Genomic DNA, 20955 nt, shown 5'->3' with positions numbered 1-20955 from the left:
CCTTTCTTAGTTCTCCAAATGAGTATAACACTGGAATTTAAAAGACAGAAGCTGCTATGGGATTTGGGCAGCAACTCTTAGATGACACACGGTAAATGGAAGATGCAGCAGCGATATGACAAGACTGCACTAACAACACAGGGAAAGAAAAATGTCAACAGGCAAAGACAGCAACTCCCCTTTCTTACTCAGTTAATTTACAAAGGAAGCTTAATTCAAAATTCAATGGTAATACATAATACACATATGTAACCTAATTTAAAAAAAATAAAAAACATCTCATGTCATAAATATGGTACTTATACTCAACAGTTTACCAATAATTTTTACTAAGAAAAATATGGTATTCATAACCATTTAAAGGTCACTCAGTATTTCAACAAAGTTGCTAATTTTTATGTCAATAATTTATTATAAAAACCAAGTAAGAGCATTTTAATTTTGTTGCCACAGAATTCAGATAATTGCTATTGCCAAGTCTGCATTTAACAAACAAACAACAAAAAAAAAGTTTACGGTTAATGTTAAAAACTAAACTTTTATAAACCAAAACGTTACATTCCCATGGACTGCTGATGATGTGTTGTGCTATAAGGATTGAAGATGGTGAGTAGGAGAGTAAGAACAATATACCCACTTTCATTCTAGGGGCAAGATCATGTATATTGTGACACTGATTCGCTGAAACACAACCATCACTTTTCAAGTACATTACAGAATTTTCATCAATCAAATTTTTAAATTTTCAAGTAGAAAAAAGTGATTCCAAAATATATTCCGATCAATTTAAATATTCAAAAAGTTCAGTCCCCATTCAGAAACAGATAAATAGTATATTTATTAAATGAGTTAAGACAAACTTTACAAATAGACAAATAATAAAAGGCTCAGTGGCTAAAAGAGATGGTAAGCATCATTGAAAGAAATCAACACCATCACGGTATCTCAGTTGGCTTATACGTGTAAAAAGAAATGTTCAAAGAGCAATTTCACAGAAATGAAGCCAGTTTTTTTTCTTATAAACAAATCTCTATTTCTTAGTTCAAAACTGACATCTGTTATGAAAATTACCATATCACATATTTGTAAGATGACAAGGAGTAACTCATCTTCAAAGTGCAAGTAAGTCTATTTACAACCACAAAAAAGGCAATGATGAGAAAGGATTTTTTAAAAAATATACAAAGATTAAAAACATTTGGGATGCAAAATTAAACAATTTTTTGGTAGCATAAAAGAGAGAAAGTGATTGAATTACAGATGCTGATTTCAACTATACATACTATGTAATGGGATCCAAGATCTTTAACAGCTTGCTTGCATTTTCCCCCCTACTTACATAATTCTCTGGAAATTTCTTGTAGAAATTACAGTGTCTCAAAGAGAGAAATACACACTAAGCATGTCTTGCTACTATTTCATGGATTCCGTAAGACCCATTTATGGATTAGAGTTGGTGTAAAAAGCCATTGCCTTTAGTTGAAAAATGAATACTGTAAAAGCTCAATACAAATCCTCCAAAGCACATGCACTTCTAAGTCTTTTGGTAATTACATTCATATTTAAGCATAGCCAAAATAAAAAAGAAAACAAAGTATTTCCCTTTTCTCTATTCTCTATGCCTTGTAGGCTCTCCAGTTGATAGGGTCAATTTTTAGAGTCGAAAGGGTTCTTTGAGATAGTCTAGTCCACCACCCTCATTCAGGGTTAGTGATTTTCCCCAAGGTCATGCAGCACATTAATGGCAAAACCAAGACTAGAAACCAGGTCTTGACTCCTAGCCTGGTATGCTTTCCAGCATATCATGCTACCTCTTTTTACAGTGTGATTTGCGATAAATACCTGATGAATAAACGTACAATTACAAATGCTGACAGAGCCAACGTGTTTCTAAGACTTGCAGAGGATTACTGTAAAGGACTAATGGAGAGAAAAAGATTTTCCCCCACCCACCAAAAATATCAAGCACCATCAACTAAATGTTTCTTTGCTGGGTCAGATGTTGTAGCAGTTCTCGTAAACTTTATGTCAGCCTGAGGATTGTGTATCTGGTGAAATCTGGGCCCTAATACAATGCCAGTTCCTAAAAAGTAAAGACAGAAGCAAAAAAGAGGAGAAAGAAGACAACAGAAAGAAAAGATCCACGAAATACAATTAGCTTAGAAATGGGCATTCCAGCATATGCTTAATTATCATATCTAAATATGTATATATATTTTAGGACCTTTTTCACCTTTTCATGTAATCTCATTTTACCTAATCTGTTATTTGGCCACTTAAGAATTAAAATAAATGTATCAAAGACAATGATGATCTTTTTTTTTTTTTTAAACTGTGAGACTATTTTAGACAAACTAAATTCAATGAAGAATATGTTGAAGGGTGAATTGCAGTCATTTTCTTAATCTGGTTCTATTAGATTATCACCATCGAATTAAAGCGGTACTTCATGGGGCTGTTACCATCTTGAAACTCATTCCAGTTGTGGTGAAAGAGAACAGACTGATGCACCATACATGCGGAATTGAGTAAAGAAGCTGAAATGCCTTTTAAAAAAACATTGCCGTGAATTTATTTAATAAAAGGGCAGATTTATTTATGTTTACAAACAAGTTTCAAAAACAAAAGGAAAACATGTATGCTTCTATTTATTAACCTTTTTCAAAATACCAACAGCCCTCATGCTGTATGAAGGTTTCTATGGATTTATTAGAAAAATCAATACAGTTCACTCACAGTTCACCAAGACGTCACTGACCTAACATGTTTAGACAAAAAAAAAAAGGACTAAGGTTCTCTTGTAGTTAGATAGCTTAATTTAATTTGATTTGCCTGAAACAATAAAGCATTTCAAGCATCTTTCATTATGCAGTTGATGTCCTGCATTAAACAATCTACTAAATTCTGAACAAAAGGTTATTAGCAAGTTTTCAAAAATTTTAAAAATTAAACAGTTCTTTCAAAACCATTAAGTAGTAAATGTATTTAAGAAACTAATCAGGACAGATGCCATAGCTTTATTAGAACACCACTGCTCATGTTTTTTTTTGTTGTTGTTGTTTTCTTTTGTTTTTTGTTTTTTTAAACAAAGCATTAGTGTTATCTATTTGGCTATTAGTATTAGCAATTTATCTACAATATTTAACAAGTTAAACTGTAGGCAAAAATTTAGTACAGTTTCAATAGAAACACCTTTTTTTTTTTTTCCTGAAAATAGAGCAGTATTTGAAGGACTAATTTTTCTCTGCATCAGTTATAAGGAAGCTTCCCGTCTATGAACAGGAACAAAAAAAGTATCTACAAACCTTGTAAACAGATCTGTATCATTTATAAACATAAATAATCCAAATTATTAACAGCCAACTGCGGAAATTAAAGTATCAATTCTATGAACCAGGGCTCTTTGCTTGTCCACCTTGACTTCCCCCCGCCTCTCCCATCAGGACTGAGATCACCTAAAGCTCTGCTAATATACTGTTCCGGACCATTCCTAAGTACTACTGATGTCCACAGGTCACCTCACGCTGAGCTACTGTTTCTCTGTCAGTTCATTCCTCCCCCCGCCCCCAAAAAGCACCCTCAGTCTGGCAGAAAGCTTTGCATTTTTTTTTAAAAAAATAAATCTACATTCGTACAAGTGTGTCTTCTGTTGAAGTCCAAAGACAAGAACAGTATCTTGTCCGTCACAATAGGTGAAAAGACCCAGTTTCAATTTGCTTCTTTACAATGCAGCTAGTGTGTTAACATTCAGGTTACAATCAGAGTGATGTTTCCAAACTATGTAGTGGGCTTCCTGGGGATGAAGAGGTAGCAGACTTGTTCATTTCTCTTGTAAGGTAAATCCCACTGTCAACAGCATTGTTATTTTTGTTGGGAGAGGGTGGAGGGCTGGAGTTACGTTTTGTAGGAGCATCGTCTTCAGCATCAGTGTCATCAATAAGGGGGATATGAGGCTCTGAACCTTCTATCCTAAACTCAGGATGTGTCATAAAGTTGTGAATCGAACTTCTGGATTCTGGTTTTTCTAACCCTTCATATAAAGAACTACGAAATGCATTCACCACTCGAATCTGTAAATATCAGAAAACAGAAAAATGTCAGTACATTGTTAGCTTAACTGAAAGAGGGTGCATTTATGAGTTTGAATCCACAAACAGCTAGGTATGAGTGAATCAGATTTGCATGTAATGCAGTGGAACTTGCAATACACTGTAAAAAAATGAATATTTTAGTAGGACACTACACAACAACAAAACCACATACTCTAAGAATTAAGAGATAGAGAATTCGAAGTAATACTAAGGAAATCTCCTTGTCACTGGCTAAAATTTAATAGCCATTTTATAGGATTTTCTTTTCCCTAAGAAACAAAATCAAACAAGAAACAAACAAAACAAAAACTTAACCATACACAGGCTGTAGCTGATTTTTAAAAATAAAAAGTGTAATTTTGAAAACAATTCAAATAAGTTAAACAAAGTCAGGCACAGAGGGTTATTATTTGTCATGCTAGGAGTTAGGGTGTCACCAACTATGAAAAAGCCAAGCAAATATAAGCTCAATGCCACAATGAACTCACATCTACCCCACTATTCCCATGGGGTATAAAATAAAAATAAGGACAAAGCCCAAATAAATATCTATAAAATGCAATTAAACAGCTATAAATAGTTGAGTATATGCCATATGTCTATAAAGTGTTACAGTGTCTTTCTCTATAATAGACGAAAACTTAAAATCAATTTACGTACTAATGTTCACTGGAAAAAACAGACTTAAAACAAAAACAGACACTCTCTGGGATTCTTCTGTGAAATAGTTCCCAAGGAGAAGACACAAAGTTTTCTAATATTTTTGCCTCTAAACATATAACCTAACAATCCAAACTCCTTCTCAGAAGTCTGCTGTATGGATGAAAAGAGATTAATGGGCAAATTAACTAAAAAAATACCACTGCACACACTGACATTAAGACTCATTAACCCAGTGTAATACAGACTTTTTTAAAAAAGTGGACAAAATCCAAATAGTTGAATACCTACTGTATATCAATTTAAATACAGTGTTTGGTTTTACTTTGACTCTAATAAATCTTGTTTAACAACATCATTTACTCTAAGAGAGGCAACTGACAATGACATCCCAGATAAAAAAAATGTAGTCACCAAAATCATCTCATGAAACAATAAAAAAATTAGTAAATTTCTTCAGTAGATAATTGAATGTATTATTTTCATTTAAATGTATTAACAACACCACCTCACAGTTATCATTTGTGTATGTGTGGGGAGAACAGTTAGGATTCTACCCTCTTAGCAAGTTTTAATTATACAGTATTGTATAGTCACCATGTTATACATTAGATCCCATTTCTGAGAATTTACCTGGAGGAACAAAAATCAGAATCTTGAGAAAATACCTGTACTTTTCTATGTTCCTTGCTGCATTACATATAATAGTCAAGATATGGACACAACTTAAATGCCCACCAACAGATGAACGGATAAAAGAAAATGTGGTCTATCACACAATGGAAGGTTATGCAGACATAAGAAGAAGAGAATCCCGACAGGTACAAAGACAAAAGCCTAGTTCTGATTAAAACCTCTCTCTCTTGAGAGCCGTCTTGTCTGATGTACCAGGTCTGTGTGCAGGGCGCTTTACAGCTCGTTCACTCAGCCCTTTACACAGGGCAAGAGTACAGCATGGCTGATGAAGACAGATAGATGCCTGGTGTGAAATCCAGCTCCGCCACTCGCTAGCTGAGGAACCCTAGGCGAACAGATCTCCTCAACTATAAAATGGAAAATAACCACAGATAATAACAGAGGTTGTTATGGGAGGTTAAATTAGTTTGGACATATACAGACTCAGAACAGTGTTAGCTCCCAAGTTATCAACAGCAGGACTTCTCCAACATCGTTGTGCACAAGAGGCACCTGGTGACCTTGCTAAAAGGCAGATTCTGACCCAGGAGGGAGGGGCCTAAGGTCCTGCGTTTCTAACAAGCTCCCAGAGGACAAGGAAGCTTCTCCTCCTATTCCTCTGTAACCCACTTGTGGTGCTACTTCATCATATGCTAGTTTATAATTCTATTCAACTTCTGTGTTTATACTTTAGTCCCTCCATTTGACAGACTATTAGCAGCAAATACACTTCCAATTTTCTTTATTGCTCTTGTGCCCCATTTACAGAGATGTAAAGTGTTTTACAAATGGTGTGTAAACAAAGCTCACTAAATATATTATTACAATCACTCAGTTTGTGTGTGTGTGAAATCTTACAAATCTTAGGATTTTATATGTGCACATTGAACAAGTATCTCAACTGTCCTAATAAATATACTATGCAGTTAAAAAAGCAAAAAAAAAAATCTCCTCAAAAACAGTAGACACAGAAAACACAAATGGAAGGATCAGCCAGCAGAACTGGTGGGTGAGGAGAACTGTTCAAGATGACCCTGACTTTGCTACTTATTTGCCTTGGTTGCTGACAATGCTGCTAACAGAGCTGGAGGAACAGTTAAAATCTCTGTGTCGTTTTGACCAGTCTGGGTTGGGGGGGAATAGTAAATTAAGGGGAAATAAATCAATTTCTGGAACATGTTAAATTTGGGAAGCTGCAGAACAACCAAATGAAAATATCCAGAGCTCTGGAGGAAGGTACGAACAAGCTTAAGTGAGGAACCTGGGAGTCAGCAGTGCTCTAAGTGGGGCAGAGTGTGGTGCTCGCTTCTGCAGCACGTATACTAAGATAGGAAGTGTGTGTGTATGCAGCACGTATACTAAGATGGGCAGTGTGCGTATGCAGCACTTATACTGAGATGGGCAGTGTGTGTGTGTATGCAGCACGTATACTGAGATGGGCAGTGTGTGTGTGTATGCAGCACGTATACTGAGATGGGCAGTGTGTGTGTGTATGCAGCACGTATACTGAGATGGGCAGTGTGTGTGTGTATGCAGCACGTATACTGAGATGGGCAGTGTGTGTGTGTATGCAGCACTTATACTGAGATGGGCAGTGTGTGTGTGTATGCAGCACGTATACTGAGATGGGCAGTGTGTGTGTGTATGCAGCACTTATACTGAGATGGGCAGTGTGTGTGTGTATGCAGCACTTATACTGAGATGGGCAGTGTGTGTGTGTATGCAGCACGTATACTGAGATGGGCAGTGTGTGTGTGTATGCAGCACGTATACTGAGATGGGCAGTGTGTGTGTGTATGCAGCACATATACTGAGATGGGCAGTGTGTGTGTGTATGCAGCACGTATACTGAGATGAGCAGTGTGTGCGCACGCAGCACTTATACTGAGATGAGCAGTGTGTGTGCACATGCAGCACGTATACTGAGATGGGCAGTGTGTGTGTGTATGCAGCATGTATACTAAGATGGGCAGTGTGCGTATGCAGCACTTACAGTAAGATGAGCAGTGTGTGTGCACGCAGCACTTATACTGAGATGGGCAGTGTGTGTGTGTATGCAGCATGTATACTGAGATGGGCAGTGTGTGTGTGTATGCAGCACTTATACTGAGATGGGCAGTGTGTGTGTGTATGCAGCACGTATACTGAGATGGGCAGTGTGTGCGCATGCAGCACGTATACTGAGATGAGCAGTGTGTGTGCACATGCAGCACGTATACTGAGATGGGCAGTGTGTGTGTGTGCAGCACGTATACTAAGATGGGCAGTGTGTGTGTGTATGCAACCCGTATACTGAGATGGGCAGTGTGTGTGTGTATGCAGCACGTATACTGAGATGAGCAGTGTGTGCGCACGCAGCACTTATACTGAGATGAGCAGTGTGTGTACACATGCAGCACGTATACTGAGATGGGCAGTGTGTGTGTGTATGCAGCACGTATACTAAGATGAGCAGTGTGTGCGCACGCAGCACTTATACTGAGATGAGCAGTGTGTGTGCACATGCAGCACGTATACTGAGATGGGCAGTGTGTGTGTGTATGCAGCATGTATACTAAGATGGGCAGTGTGCGTATGCAGCACTTACAGTAAGATGAGCAGTGTGTGTGCACGCAGCACTTATACTGAGATGGGCAGTGTGTGTGTGTATGCAGCATGTATACTGAGATGGGCAGTGTGTGTGTGTATGCAGCACTTATACTGAGATGGGCAGTGTGTGTGTGTATGCAGCACTTATACTGAGATAGGCAGTGTGTGTGTATGCAGCACTTATACTGAGATGGGCAGTGTGTGTGTGTATGCAGCACGTATACTGAGATAGGCAGTGTGTGTGTGTATGCAGCACGTATACTGAGATGGGCAGTGTGTGTGTGTATGCAGCACGTATACTGAGATGGGCAGTGTGTGTGTGTATGCAGCACGTATACTGAGATGAGCAGTGTGTGCGCACGCAGCACTTATACTGAGATGAGCAGTGTGTGTGCACATGCAGCACGTATACTGAGATGGGCAGTGTGTGTGTATGCAGCACGTATACTGAGATGGGCAGTGTGTGTGTGTATGCAGCACTTATACTGAGATGGGCAGTGTGTGTGTGTATGCAGCACGTATACTGAGATGGGCAGTGTGTGTGTGTATGCAGCACGTATACTGAGATGGGCAGTGTGTGCGCATGCAGCACGTATACTAAGATGAGCAGTGTGTGTGCACATGCAGCACGTATACTGAGATGGGCAGTGTGTGTGTGTATGCAGCACGTATACTGAGATGAGCAGTGTGTGCGCACGCAGCACTTATACTGAGATGAGCAGTGTGTGTGCACATGCAGCACGTATACTGAGATGGGCAGTGTGTGTGTATGCAGCACGTATACTAAGATGAGCAGTGTGTGCGCACGCAGCACTTATACTGAGATGAGCAGTGTGTGTGCACATGCAGCACGTATACTGAGATGGGCAGTGTGTGTGTGTATGCAGCATGTATACTAAGATGGGCAGTGTGCGTATGCAGCACTTACAGTAAGATGAGCAGTGTGTGTGCACGCAGCACTTATACTGAGATGGGCAGTGTGTGTGTGTATGCAGCACGTATACTGAGATGGGCAGTGTGTGTGTGTATGCAGCACTTATACTGAGATGGGCAGTGTGTGTGTGTATGCAGCACGTATACTGAGATGGGCAGTGTGTGTGCACATGCAGCACGTATACTGAGATGGGCAGTGTGTGTGTGTGCAGCACATATACTGAGATGGGCAGTGTGTGTGTGTATGCAGCACGTATACTGAGATGGGCAGTGTGTGTGTGTATGCAGCACGTATACTGAGATGAGCAGTGTGTGCGCACGCAGCACTTATACTGAGATGAGCAGTGTGTGTGCACATGCAGCACGTATACTGAGATGGGCAGTGTGTGTGTGTATGCAGCACGTATACTGAGATGGGCAGTGTGTGTGTGTATGCAGCACGTATACTAAGATGAGCAGTGTGTGCGCACGCAGCACTTATACTGAGATGAGCAGTGTGTGTGCACATGCAGCACGTATACTGAGATGGGCAGTGTGTGTGTGTATGCAGCAGGTATACTAAGATGGGCAGTGTGCGCGCATGCAGCACTTATAGTAAGATGGGCAGTGTGTGTGTGTATGCAGCACGTATACTGAGATGGGCAGTGTGTGTGTGTATGCAGCACGTATACTAAGATGAGCAGTGTGTGCGCACGCAGCACTTATACTGAGATGAGCAGTGTGTGTGCACATGCAGCACGTATACTGAGATGGGCAGTGTGTGTGTATGCAGCACGTATACTAAGATGAGCAGTGTGTGCGCACGCAGCACTTATACTGAGATGAGCAGTGTGTGTGTGTATGCAGCACGTATACTGAAATGGGCAGTGTGTGTGTGTATGCAGCATGTATACTAAGATGGGCAGTGTGCGCGCATGCAGCACTTATAGTAAGATGGGCAGTGTGTGTGTGCACATAATTGAACACACATCTGTCGCAGGTAAGGTTAGATTCCTTTTTACCAAACTTTTCAATTTTGGTTAACATTTCTTTTATCTCTGAAAGAATTTACTAAGTTATCTGAGAACATCAGAGCATGAAAGCTTACTCTGACATCCTTTTTTCTAACCACTTTCACGGATGCTGAAACTGAGCAACTGAGATGACGGTGGCTGACTTGTCATGTCACTCCTAATCACTATCGATATGTCTTGGAACCCAGTCTCCTAGATCCCCAATTCGGTTCTTTTGAAGTCAGTTAAAGAGAACACTGACTTTCTAGCTACTGTCACTAGAACAAAACACTTCCTAAGATGAAGGTGAATGCTGTCTTCCTCCAACTCTGCTCCTTAGCCACTTGATGACAGGGCCTGGAAGGACAGCTCAGAACTGCCCCAAAGCAACAGGATTTCAAGGAACAGTTCTCATATTAGATACACACAATAACATCTAGATGAACCAGGGGACATGGAACCAGATGTTTTATTTTCTACTCATAAAGAACATAAATGAAAAGCATTCTGGATGTAAGGCATGACATCCAGCTAACCTACACCACCGTGGTCTCTATTACCTTCTACTTGTATAATTCTACAGCACAGCACTGATTCTTAGTGACGGAGAAGTGCGAACCCGTGCACAGTACTTTAGATAGGAAACTGTTTTCAAACTAAAAATAATTCAATTTAAGCAGAAAAATAAGTAGTAACCTTAACTGCCATTCTTGATAATCCAAACCTTACTGTTTATTTTATCCGGTCTTTTAACAATTCCTTTAATATTTATTGAGACCTACAATGTACAACATAATTATAACTACTAAAATTATTAAAATTAAAAGAAATCCAATAATCCTTACATCAAGAAAAAACTTTTTAAAAGTAAATTCAGAGAAAAACATTGTACAAAAGCATATATGGTAAAAAAAAAAATCAGTGATTACCATAATCATACAGTAATTTTAAGAAAATAAAATGATTATTAGTTTACATTAAATACATTAAATGTAATAAATAAAAACCATGTATCCTGTTAAACCACCCATTTTTATAGCAACAATCCTAACTTTTGATAGCAGAAAAGAGTAACAATATTATCGCCAAAAACATCATACACAAGGTTAGCTCTAAAGTCTGAGACTATTTTAGTCACTAGTTGATGTTATCTTATCTTCCACAACAGACTGCCCATTTCTGAGATTTATACTCATCATTACTTTGACTATGTGCAGCACTAACAGAGACTGCAATGGTAAAACAAAAGGTACAATGCAACAAGAAAATTCTAGTTATTTTCCAAAGTTGGGCATTTGCACATTAAATTTTCTCAAAGTAAGACTCACTTTGTGTATGTGTAATGTTTTACTTATCTGGAATAGATTGGCAAACATTTTCTATAAAGGACGAGAGTAAGTATAGCTTTTGTGAGCTGTATGTAACTCTGCAGTGTAGTGCAAAAACTACACAGATGAAATCTTAAATGACTGAGATGACTCTGTTCTAATAAAAAACTATTTTCAAGAACAGGCAACAGGCCAGTGTGGCCCACATTCGCCTAGACCAGACTTTCTCTCCACTTCTCCTTTCCAGGAGGCTTAACAATTGAGTCAGCAAAAGAATTTACTAATGCAGAAGACTGATAATAAAATGATATACTTTATAAATAAAAATAATAAAAAAAACTGCAGAATGTTTTTCTCTAGAGATATTTAGGAGTAAAATCTGACTAAAAATGAGGGAGAAAAGATCTCTCAACAGCTGTTTCAAGCCAGTGTGTGACACAGTCAAAATGGATGATTATTTCCTCCATTTAGCAGAGCAAAGATTCCAAATAATAGTCACAGAAGTTTGACATCCACAGATAGCTCTAAGACTATTTATTCTATATTAAGACAGAAGCCAGTGAGGAAACCAAACCTTTCATTACATATATTAACACTAATAATGAATTCTATATATTGGCTGAGGTCCTGTACTTACCTACCACCCGAGACAAGGCTTTTCCAGTAAGATTGAAAGAAATTTATGGTAACAGCAATATAATTACTGCAACTCTTAGTGTACAATGGTAATTTCATCAACAGACTATACATCAGCCCTCAACACCTCCTAAGGTTCCAAGAATGCAGACTACAAAATAAATAAATAAACATCTCATACCCTGATGAAGCAACAACTACAAAGCTGCCCTTGTTCCTCTGAGGTTTACCTCGATCATCCTGGCCACATGAGCCCAGCAACTCAGAGGTCTCATGAATACCTGTGCATCAGAAAAGAGCCAGGGGCAGGTGTGGGTGGGCACGTTTTAAAACAAAGTTGGTGACTGATCTGATATTTAATATAAGGCCTGAAACACAATTATACAAAGAAATATAGTAAATGTGGTATACCTAAAGTCATGTGATACCCCTCCAAATAAAAAAATAATTATTTAAAATTTTGCTGAAATTAAAATAATAGAATACATGACACCTAGGAGATAAACTTGTCAGAAAAGTTTAACAGGAAGCTAATCATGAGGAAACAAAAAAATTCAGAATGCAGGATACTTTATAAGACACTGGCCTGGATTCTTCAAAAAAGTTAATGTCCTGAAAAATAAAGGCAGAAAAAATGGATCTAGATTAAAGGAGCATCAGGAGCCCTAACATACACTGGCAATGATCCTATCTTGAATTCCGGCTCAAAAAAACGATGAAGGACATTTGGAGGACAACTGGAGAAATCTGAATATGGACTGTACATTAGATAAAATGGCATTATTGTTAAATTTTCTGGATATGATAACACAGTATGACTATACAGGAGACTTCTTATTCTTAGGAGACACGCACTGAAGTATTCAAGAGATGAATGTCATGACACCTACCCTTTCAATGGCTCAAGTACATATTTATATATAGCTAAATATTAAAGCAGATGTAATAAAATATTAAGAAGTGGTAAATCCACATAAAGGGTATTATTACTCATGTATTAATATTTCAACTTATCTATATGAAATTTTTCAAGTTAAAAATTTTAAGTGTAGGCAGAGGCTTTCAGGACAAAGTCTCATTTTAGATCCTTCCTATACGATATAAACTGGTCCTTACTGTCCAGTCCAGCCTCGTACCTCCTTACATTTTATTACTCTGAGTACCAAACTCTGTCACTGAAGCCTGCTTTCTCCAACAGAGCGATTTCTATCAAGAACCAGCCTGAGAGTCATTTCCCTCAGGTCATTTCTCCTGACTTCCCAGGTACACAAAGGAGCCTGTTATTATATTGTGTTCCCTTACCATGTAGTAATTTTTTGTTCATTTTCCCTACTAGACTGTAATGTCATGAAGGTCCAGTATGGTCTTGGCATATGGTAGCTTTCCACACATGAAGCACGAATGGTAGGAGATGAAGGGATGAGTCGTAATAAGACTTTAAGAGCCAGGAATAATGTGAAGTCCAGAGATACAGGGAGGGAGGGAGGGATGCAACTGACACTGGCTGTCCCAGGCATTAGGCCAGGTGACTTACATTTGCCATTCCATTCAGGAAGGCAGTGTCAGGGCAATTTTCAAAAGAAAGCTCCCTATCTGTCCACTTATGTAAATTTAACGCAGGGCCAGTCAGTCCTTAGTGCACATCTGCTCTTTGCTCTACAACACGCTGCCTCTGAGTATTAGCCACGGACAAGTCTTTTAAGCTCCAAGTCAGTTCTCACAGTAAAATGGGGAATAGTTCCTGTTCTGCTTGTTTTACAACACTGTCAAAAATGGCAAATGAAAATGACTTCAGCGAACAAAGCACAAAAAGGCACTGAATAAACAGTCCTTCACACAACATTGTTTTCTCTCTCAACTCATCCTCTCTGCGGTTTCCCAAGGTTCCTCTGTCCTTACCCAGGTAAAGCCCAAACGGCAAAGACAGGTCTCTGCCCAAATACAAGATTAACCTGAAGTATCTCAGCTGACTTAGTGGGGGGTGGGGTGGGTGGGCTTTTATCTGGAGTGCCTCTAACAGATTGAGAATCCACCGAAAAATACAGACCCTGATTTACAAAAAAGATTATAAGGCTCTTGGGGAGTTTGCCGTTTACTAAAAACCTGTACGGAAATTTGTTACTCTAGTCATCAGTTAATGGAAAGTATGACATAAAATGGTTTAAATAATTAACAGTGTACTCTCCCTACTTCTTTGGAAAACTTAGAGTGATAGACTCTTTCTTATCCAGGATACAATTGTAAATTAAATTGATTATACAAATTACAAATAAAAAACCCCATAAATACCACAGAACTATGAAGCTTATCCAGAAACCGCCCCTTCTCAAAAAGAAAAAAAATTCAAAACATAGTCTAGGCCAGCGGTTCTCAACCTGTGGGTCGCGACCCCAGCGGGGTCACCTAAAGCCATCGGAAAATACATAATGCATATCAGGTATTTACATTCCGAATCATAACTGTAGCAAAATTACAGTTATGAAGTAGCGACCAAAATTATTTTTTGGTTTGGGGTCACCGCAACAAGAGGAACTGTATTGTGGGGTCACGGCATTAGAAAGGTTGAGAACCACTGGTCTAGGCTAAGAAAGAGAACAAATGGCTGCATACTGAGAACTTACACTTACTTCCCAACCTCGGCAAGACACAGGTCAGAATGCTACAATCATTTTTAGCTTTAAAAATACAGTTTCTTCGTTCTGTTAGATCACTTTCAAATCACATGCTTCTGGGCACCATGCAATGCAATCATTTTTAAAGGCATATACTCAAACATTTATAGTGGTTTCATAAATTCTGAGCTACAATTTTATTCCCCATATTAACAGTCATTGAGTTAGCCTAGAGACAAGCTCACAGGTTTCATATCTAATCTTTGGTTGCAATTGTTTCCACCTGTTATCTAACCCTCTAAGAAATAAAACAACAACAATGACAACACTTTGAGGTCTCAATCCACTTTACGAAAAGAAAGCTTTATGAGAAAAGCCTGAACAATGAATTTAAACATTAAGGAGAAAATGAGAAACGTTAGGTGTGTGAAGTAGGAAATGTTAATTTCATGCACTTAGGAACACACACTCACACCCCACAGTAGTAGAAGCAGTAGAAGAGGAAAACACTACATGTGTAGGGGTAGAAATATTTGTTACATCATGATGCTGGCTGGCGATGGAGGGTTGCCGCCTTAGAGCCCCCTGAATGGAACTTCCACTCTGGAAAGCATTCACTACATCCATCTGCAAGGAATCAGAGATTATGACAGCTTGCTCAGCAAGAGAGAGAGAACAAGAGAAAGGACCATTCCATCTACCAACATATAAAAAGTAAAGAAAAAAGGCACTTTTTACAGAGCAGATAAAATAGGCAAGAGTAGTATTTTGTGATGGGGGGGGGGGGGAAGCTAGGAAAAAAGGAGCTTAGGGGCATATAGGCACATTCTTTCATGATCAGTTAAAACCTTCACTCATTCCAGCTACCAGTATTATTTTTCAAAAGATTAAGTTTTGTGGGTTGGGAAGGCTAGAAAGGAAGTGAAGGAGTGCATTCAAACCTCCTCCCCAGGTCCCAAGTCCTCATCTGGCTCCCGTTCCCATCACCTCTCCTACCTCTCTCCAGACCCATACCTGTGTTTGGATTCTGTTCAGACCTCTAAACCACAAGATCTGGCCACGCCGCAACTCCCGCTCAGCGTGATCAATCTCTTCCACGTCCTCTGCTAACTCCTCCTCGGGTATTTCTTCCTTTTGTGTTCCATGACCAGCTTCTTTTAGGAATTTTAAACGGCTAGTTGGAATTGTTGAAATAAGCTATAACACAGGGGAAAGAACTTGAAGTAAATCATATCAAGTACCATTAAGCTGATCACCTTCAGTATAAAGGATATGAAAAGGTGCAAGTGTAACCAACCATCCTTGCCAACAGAGCAGCTGGGATTCTGTCCATCACAGGCTTTCTTTCTCAGAACAAAAAATAGTTATCTCTTCACTATCCACAAGATTTCAGTTGGAAGAGTAAAAAAGTTTTACCGAATGAAAATAATCTAATCACATTTTTCATACTTCATTTAGGACATTTAAAACAGTATATTATAAAACCATGCTTTGACATATATAATTACTTAAACTCATGTTTATTTCAAATACAGTAAAAAAGGCAGGTCGTCTTACTGGATGCAAAACAAGTTTGCATTTCATTAGTGCTGTAAGAATTCAATGAGAAAAAAAATACCCAAATTCCCCAAATCTTCAAGGTTAAACTAAAAGTAGTGTTTTGTTTAATAAATATATTTACTTTTATAAATGAAACTATGTAAGATTGGATTAACAACGACTGGTAGTGACACCAAACAGGAACAAATATCCCAGGAAACTTAAAGGATACAAAAACCACAAACATATCTATTAAGTAATAAAAGTTCACAGTCATTCCTTAAGGAAGTTGGGCTGATGGGGGGAAACAAGCATGCAGTCAGAATCAGATCTGCTGAGTTAGAACTTCTAGTCCAACCACCTCATTTCATAGAGTTCATGTGAAACAGGCTCAGAGACACAAAAAGAGACTTGAATTTCTTCTTCCTGAGATTAGCCAGATTTGGGGGAAGTTGTGGGGTTCTGTTGCGCCCATAAGAGAACATTAGAAAACAATTAGAATGGTAATCAAAAAGAAAAGTGGACCAAGTATGGATCCTACTTAAAAGATGATCTCTATTAGTGAGTTATTTGAAATGAGCAAGAGATACCTCAGAACCTAGAAACACAATTAAAAAAAAAGAGGGTGAGATAAAAGGTACATAAAGGTTAAATTCAAGAAAAACCTGGATGTTTGGTTTAACTGACTTGTAGAATGACAATTAGTTGACACAAGTTATATACCATAACATTATGTAAACCTTCATTTATGAAAACATTAGTACAGATTCTCTACCACTCTTACAGTAATGGCAATGAACTTAAAATGAGCAATGTGCACACCATCGCCATTTGTCTTTTAAAAAGAATGACTTGCACTCGCAAGTCAGCTGCCTATAATAAAGATGAGGTATAATCTCACTCTTCAGATAGAATATTATATAGACATACTGCCAAAGCCATTCAATCCAGATAATCTAAAATGTCGTCTTGTGGCCCATTTCTCCAGGTACCATTATTTTTATGGATAGATTCTTTAAGCTGAAGCTCAAAATTTTTCCTCTGCTACATTTTGGATTAAGTTACATAAAAAAACTATATAGTCTAAAGTACACATATTTTTGTAAAAACATTTATTTTAAAAATGCAAAAAAAGGTCATAGACTAAAGATACAGATACTACAATTCTAACCATTGTATATGGTTAGAATACATTATAAATACATTATCTTAATATGATTGTAAAACTTTTTCTTAAAAACAAGTTAAGGCCCTGGCCGGTTGGCTCAGCAGTAGAGCGTCGGCCTGGTGTGCGGGGGACCTGGGTTCGATTCCCGGCCAGGGCACATAGGAGAAGCGCCCATTTGCTTCTCCACCCCCCCCCTCATTCCTCTCTGTCTCTCTCTTCCCCTCCCGCAGCCAAGGCTCCATTGGAGCAAAGATGGCCCGGGCGCTGGGGATGGCTCCTTGGCCTCTGCCCCAGGCGCTAGAGTGGCTCTGGTCGCGGCAGAGAAATGCCCCGGAGGGGCAGAGCATCGCCCCCTGGTGGGCAGAGCATCGCCCCTGGTGGGCGTGCCAGGTGGATCCCGGTCGGGTGCCTGCGGGAGTCTGTCTAACTGTCTCTCCCCGTTTCCAGCTTCAGAAAAATACAAAAAAAAAAAAAAAAACAAACAAAAAAAAACAAGTTAAAAAACTATGTAAAAAAATTTAAATGTTTTATTATATATGCATAATCATAATAAAGAGCAAGTGACATATTAAAACAAATATTACATTAAAAAAACCCCCGTAACTCTAAATGCCCTTTTTGCCCCCAAATGGTAACTACTTAGAATCAAGTACAGAATTGCTTAGAGAAAACACACACTAGAAATTTTAAAAATCACTTAACAAAATGTGTTTTTTTTTTTACCTGGCCCCAGAGTAACGTTCCCATTCCTAGGAATATTGACCATAGCCACTGTTCTATTGAGAGTCTTGAACAACTGAAAGATTTTCCACCAAACTGCACAATTATAATCTGGAGAAATAATCAAGAGTAACTTTATTTACATCTTTCAAATTTTACAATTCATATACTTCAAAATTACCCAAATTTGTGTCCTCTAAACTTTAAACTAAACAACCATTATTCTGATGGTTACATGTGTAATATTCATAAGCTGAAAATAAGACAAGTGAAATAAAGTAAAATCCTTTTGCCCCAAATTTAAATGCAGGTATATTTCATGTTTAAATTATGTTTACTAAGAAAAAAAAATGATTCTCATGATCAAGAAGGTAACTTATAAAAAGAAAGCCTTATTTTGTTTTCAATATAATCTCAAGAAATTATATTCCCCTGTATTTAGTATAACTCTGAATAATTTATGGCTTTCCACTTAGATAAGTATACCTTTGTGGAAAGTGGACATCAGAGTCAATCATTTTTGTTTTCTTTCTAATTGCTAGTCATTCCTGGTTAACAATGAGATGTTAGGACAAATACAAACAGATTTAAGAGAAGAAAACCAACTTGCAAAGTTCGATGAAAAATGTGCTAACTCATGTGGACAACCTCAGGAACTTGCTCTGCCTTATAAACAGTCCAGTGATCTGCACAAATAAATTCATAATACAGTGCTCACTTTCCCTCCTTGCTTTAAAGAACAGCATAGATGGGACTATTAAAAGTTAAATAACAATATTCACCCTTTTGTAAACTGACAGGCCTCTTTTTGGTATGGCAGTTAGTAGCTGCCAAATACTAATATTAAAAAGAACATTTTGGTATTAACAGTTTAAAAACTTTGTTTTTTTAAGTTATGAACTCCATTCTTTATAGTTGTACCAAATTCAAGTGATATGCATTTGTCAATTCCATTGTCCATAAAGTCACGATTATTTGTATACTTTTACAGATAGCTTTCTAACTTTTGTATTATTTTATTTTTTAAGTAGTCCAACCAGTTGATTATAATAATTTGGCAATCTTGCATGGATTTTAATAGATATCAAACCAGAGTAATTTTCTTTTGCAAACTAATTTCTTTTGCAAAATTTTCTTTTGCACACACAAAACAACTCAACGTATCTTTGTGTTCTCAAATATATTTTTGTTAGAGTGAGAAAGAGAGACAAGAAGGGAGAGAGAGTGAGAAGCATCAAATTGAGTTGCTTTCACTTTAGCTGTACATTGATCACTTCTTGTACATGCCTTGACCAGGGCTAAGCCAGTGACCCTGTGCTCAGAGCCAGCAACCCTGGGGCTTCGAACTGATGACCTCAGTGTTCTGGGTCGAAGTGTTATCCACTGCGCCACCACTGGTCAGGCTGTTTTCAATTAAAAAAATTTTAAACATTACCTTTTTTTTCTAAGTATAATGACGGATATGAAAAGGCTATCACAATGCTTAAAAAATATATGATTAATATGGTTGGGTTTACTTTCATAAGAAATAATAATCTTTTATTTTCGAGATGGAAGAATTAAAAATTACCTAATTAATAGCAGAATTTAGGGGAGCATGTGTGAGTCTGTCTCTCCTCCTTCCTGCCTCTCACTTGATTATAGAAAAAAAAAAAGAAAAGAAAATTTCCAAGGGATAAACAGAACTGGTACTACTTCCTGAGTTTATGGAGGCTGTAAAAGCAACTCAAAAGACCATTGTTTCATGGAACACATTTTGAAAACATTGATTTTGTATCAATTACTACAAAGTAGGAAAGAAACAAATTATTTACAGAGTTAAAGATTACTATGTACTTAATGTACTTAATCTGTCCCTCCCCTCAAAAAAAGTAAAAATAAGACTAGTAAATAAGAGACAGAAATTAAATATAATTTAAAAGGTGGAGGCTTTCAGGTACCTCAAAACTTTGGCCATTCTGCTTAGAAATAAACCAAATGAGGTTTGTGTAAATGAAGGGTTGTGTTTTCCTACCCAGCTGACCTTCTACAAAAGTGCTATTCAAAATGCTAATCCATGAGAAGAAGATAAGGAACCTGTACTGGAGTTCAAGTCAATGTCCTTTTCACACAGTATTGCTGCTTCTATTGCTACTAAAAACAGAAATCATAGAACACCCAAGAAACAACACAGAAAAAGCCTCATCTGAAATATAGAGAGTAGTGTTTCTGACTTATGTTCTGGCACATGCTCCTTACCTCGTTGTGGACTTGTAATAAAGTGGCTGTGAACCAGTGGCTGGCCTACGGGCCAGGCTCTGGGCAGCGCTGGCATACTGAGAGGTGCTGAAGAATGGCGCCTCACGTTAACTGTGCTAGGTATATCAACACCTTCTGTTGGGAACTAAGTTACTAGATTTGCTTGATAGAGATAGGTAGTTAAATTTTTGTAATCCTCATGTTTTCGTAACAGATCAAATAAACGTAATTTTGTAGCAAATAAAAGCTAAAACTTGAGCATGTCATATAAAATGATTTTTGTAGTATAAATAAAACACTTCCAAAAACTATGTAGTAAGTAAGCTCCATTTCTCCTAAAAGTTATAGAAATTGAAAGCTAATAGTAAGTTTTTACATAAAATTTAGTCTAGGGTCTTTGGTTTGGCATTTACAGTACACAGGGTATAAGCTAATTAAACTGTTAAAATAAAAATCTCACTTTTAAATTTGAACTCTTATTGTGCTTACTGACTTCCTGGTGTGATTATGTACCATTCCTTTACTTGTTTTGATTCCACAGTGCCTTATATGGAAGAGTTGCACAGAATACAAGATCATATAGAAACAGGTATAATAATACATACTTATATAAAATCACCATACAAAATTTTGATACAAAGTGATCAATTTTTTTCTTAGAATGGTTTCTATAGAAATGAGAAAATTTTCAGTCCTTACTATTCAATTCCAGTCCCACTCTTCACACCCTGTTCTCTACTCTCTCTTCTGCCTTGTTTGATAATATTACAAAAT

The 20955-nt window shown here is 37.8% G+C and overlaps 1 protein-coding gene across 4 annotated transcripts in view; it reads right to left on the bottom strand.

Annotated features, from left to right (window-relative positions):
• Positions 1 to 819: 819 nt before the first annotated feature.
• Positions 820 to 20955, bottom strand: part of ATP2B1 (ATPase plasma membrane Ca2+ transporting 1) — a 136537-nt gene continuing 116401 nt past the window's right edge. For 3 of the 4 annotated variants that reach the window (XM_066368653.1, XM_066368654.1, XM_066368655.1), the window contains exons 19-22: positions 17947 to 18054; positions 15531 to 15713; positions 15057 to 15143; positions 820 to 4070 (exon numbers count right to left, since the gene is read on the bottom strand). In XM_066368653.1, the coding sequence (XP_066224750.1) occupies positions 3759 to 4070; positions 15057 to 15143; positions 15531 to 15713; positions 17947 to 18054 (690 nt within the window). In that variant the 3' untranslated portion in view covers positions 820 to 3758. The remainder of the gene's footprint in view (positions 4071 to 15056; positions 15144 to 15530; positions 15714 to 17946; positions 18055 to 20955) is intronic. The other variant, XM_066368656.1, reaches the window with a different exon arrangement.

Source organism: Saccopteryx leptura, chromosome 2, assembly GCF_036850995.1.
Source record: "Saccopteryx leptura isolate mSacLep1 chromosome 2, mSacLep1_pri_phased_curated, whole genome shotgun sequence".
NCBI lineage: Eukaryota > Metazoa > Chordata > Mammalia > Chiroptera > Emballonuridae > Saccopteryx > Saccopteryx leptura.
The sequence above is the reverse complement of the archived record's forward strand: the minus strand, read 5'-3'. Positions and strand labels throughout refer to the sequence as shown.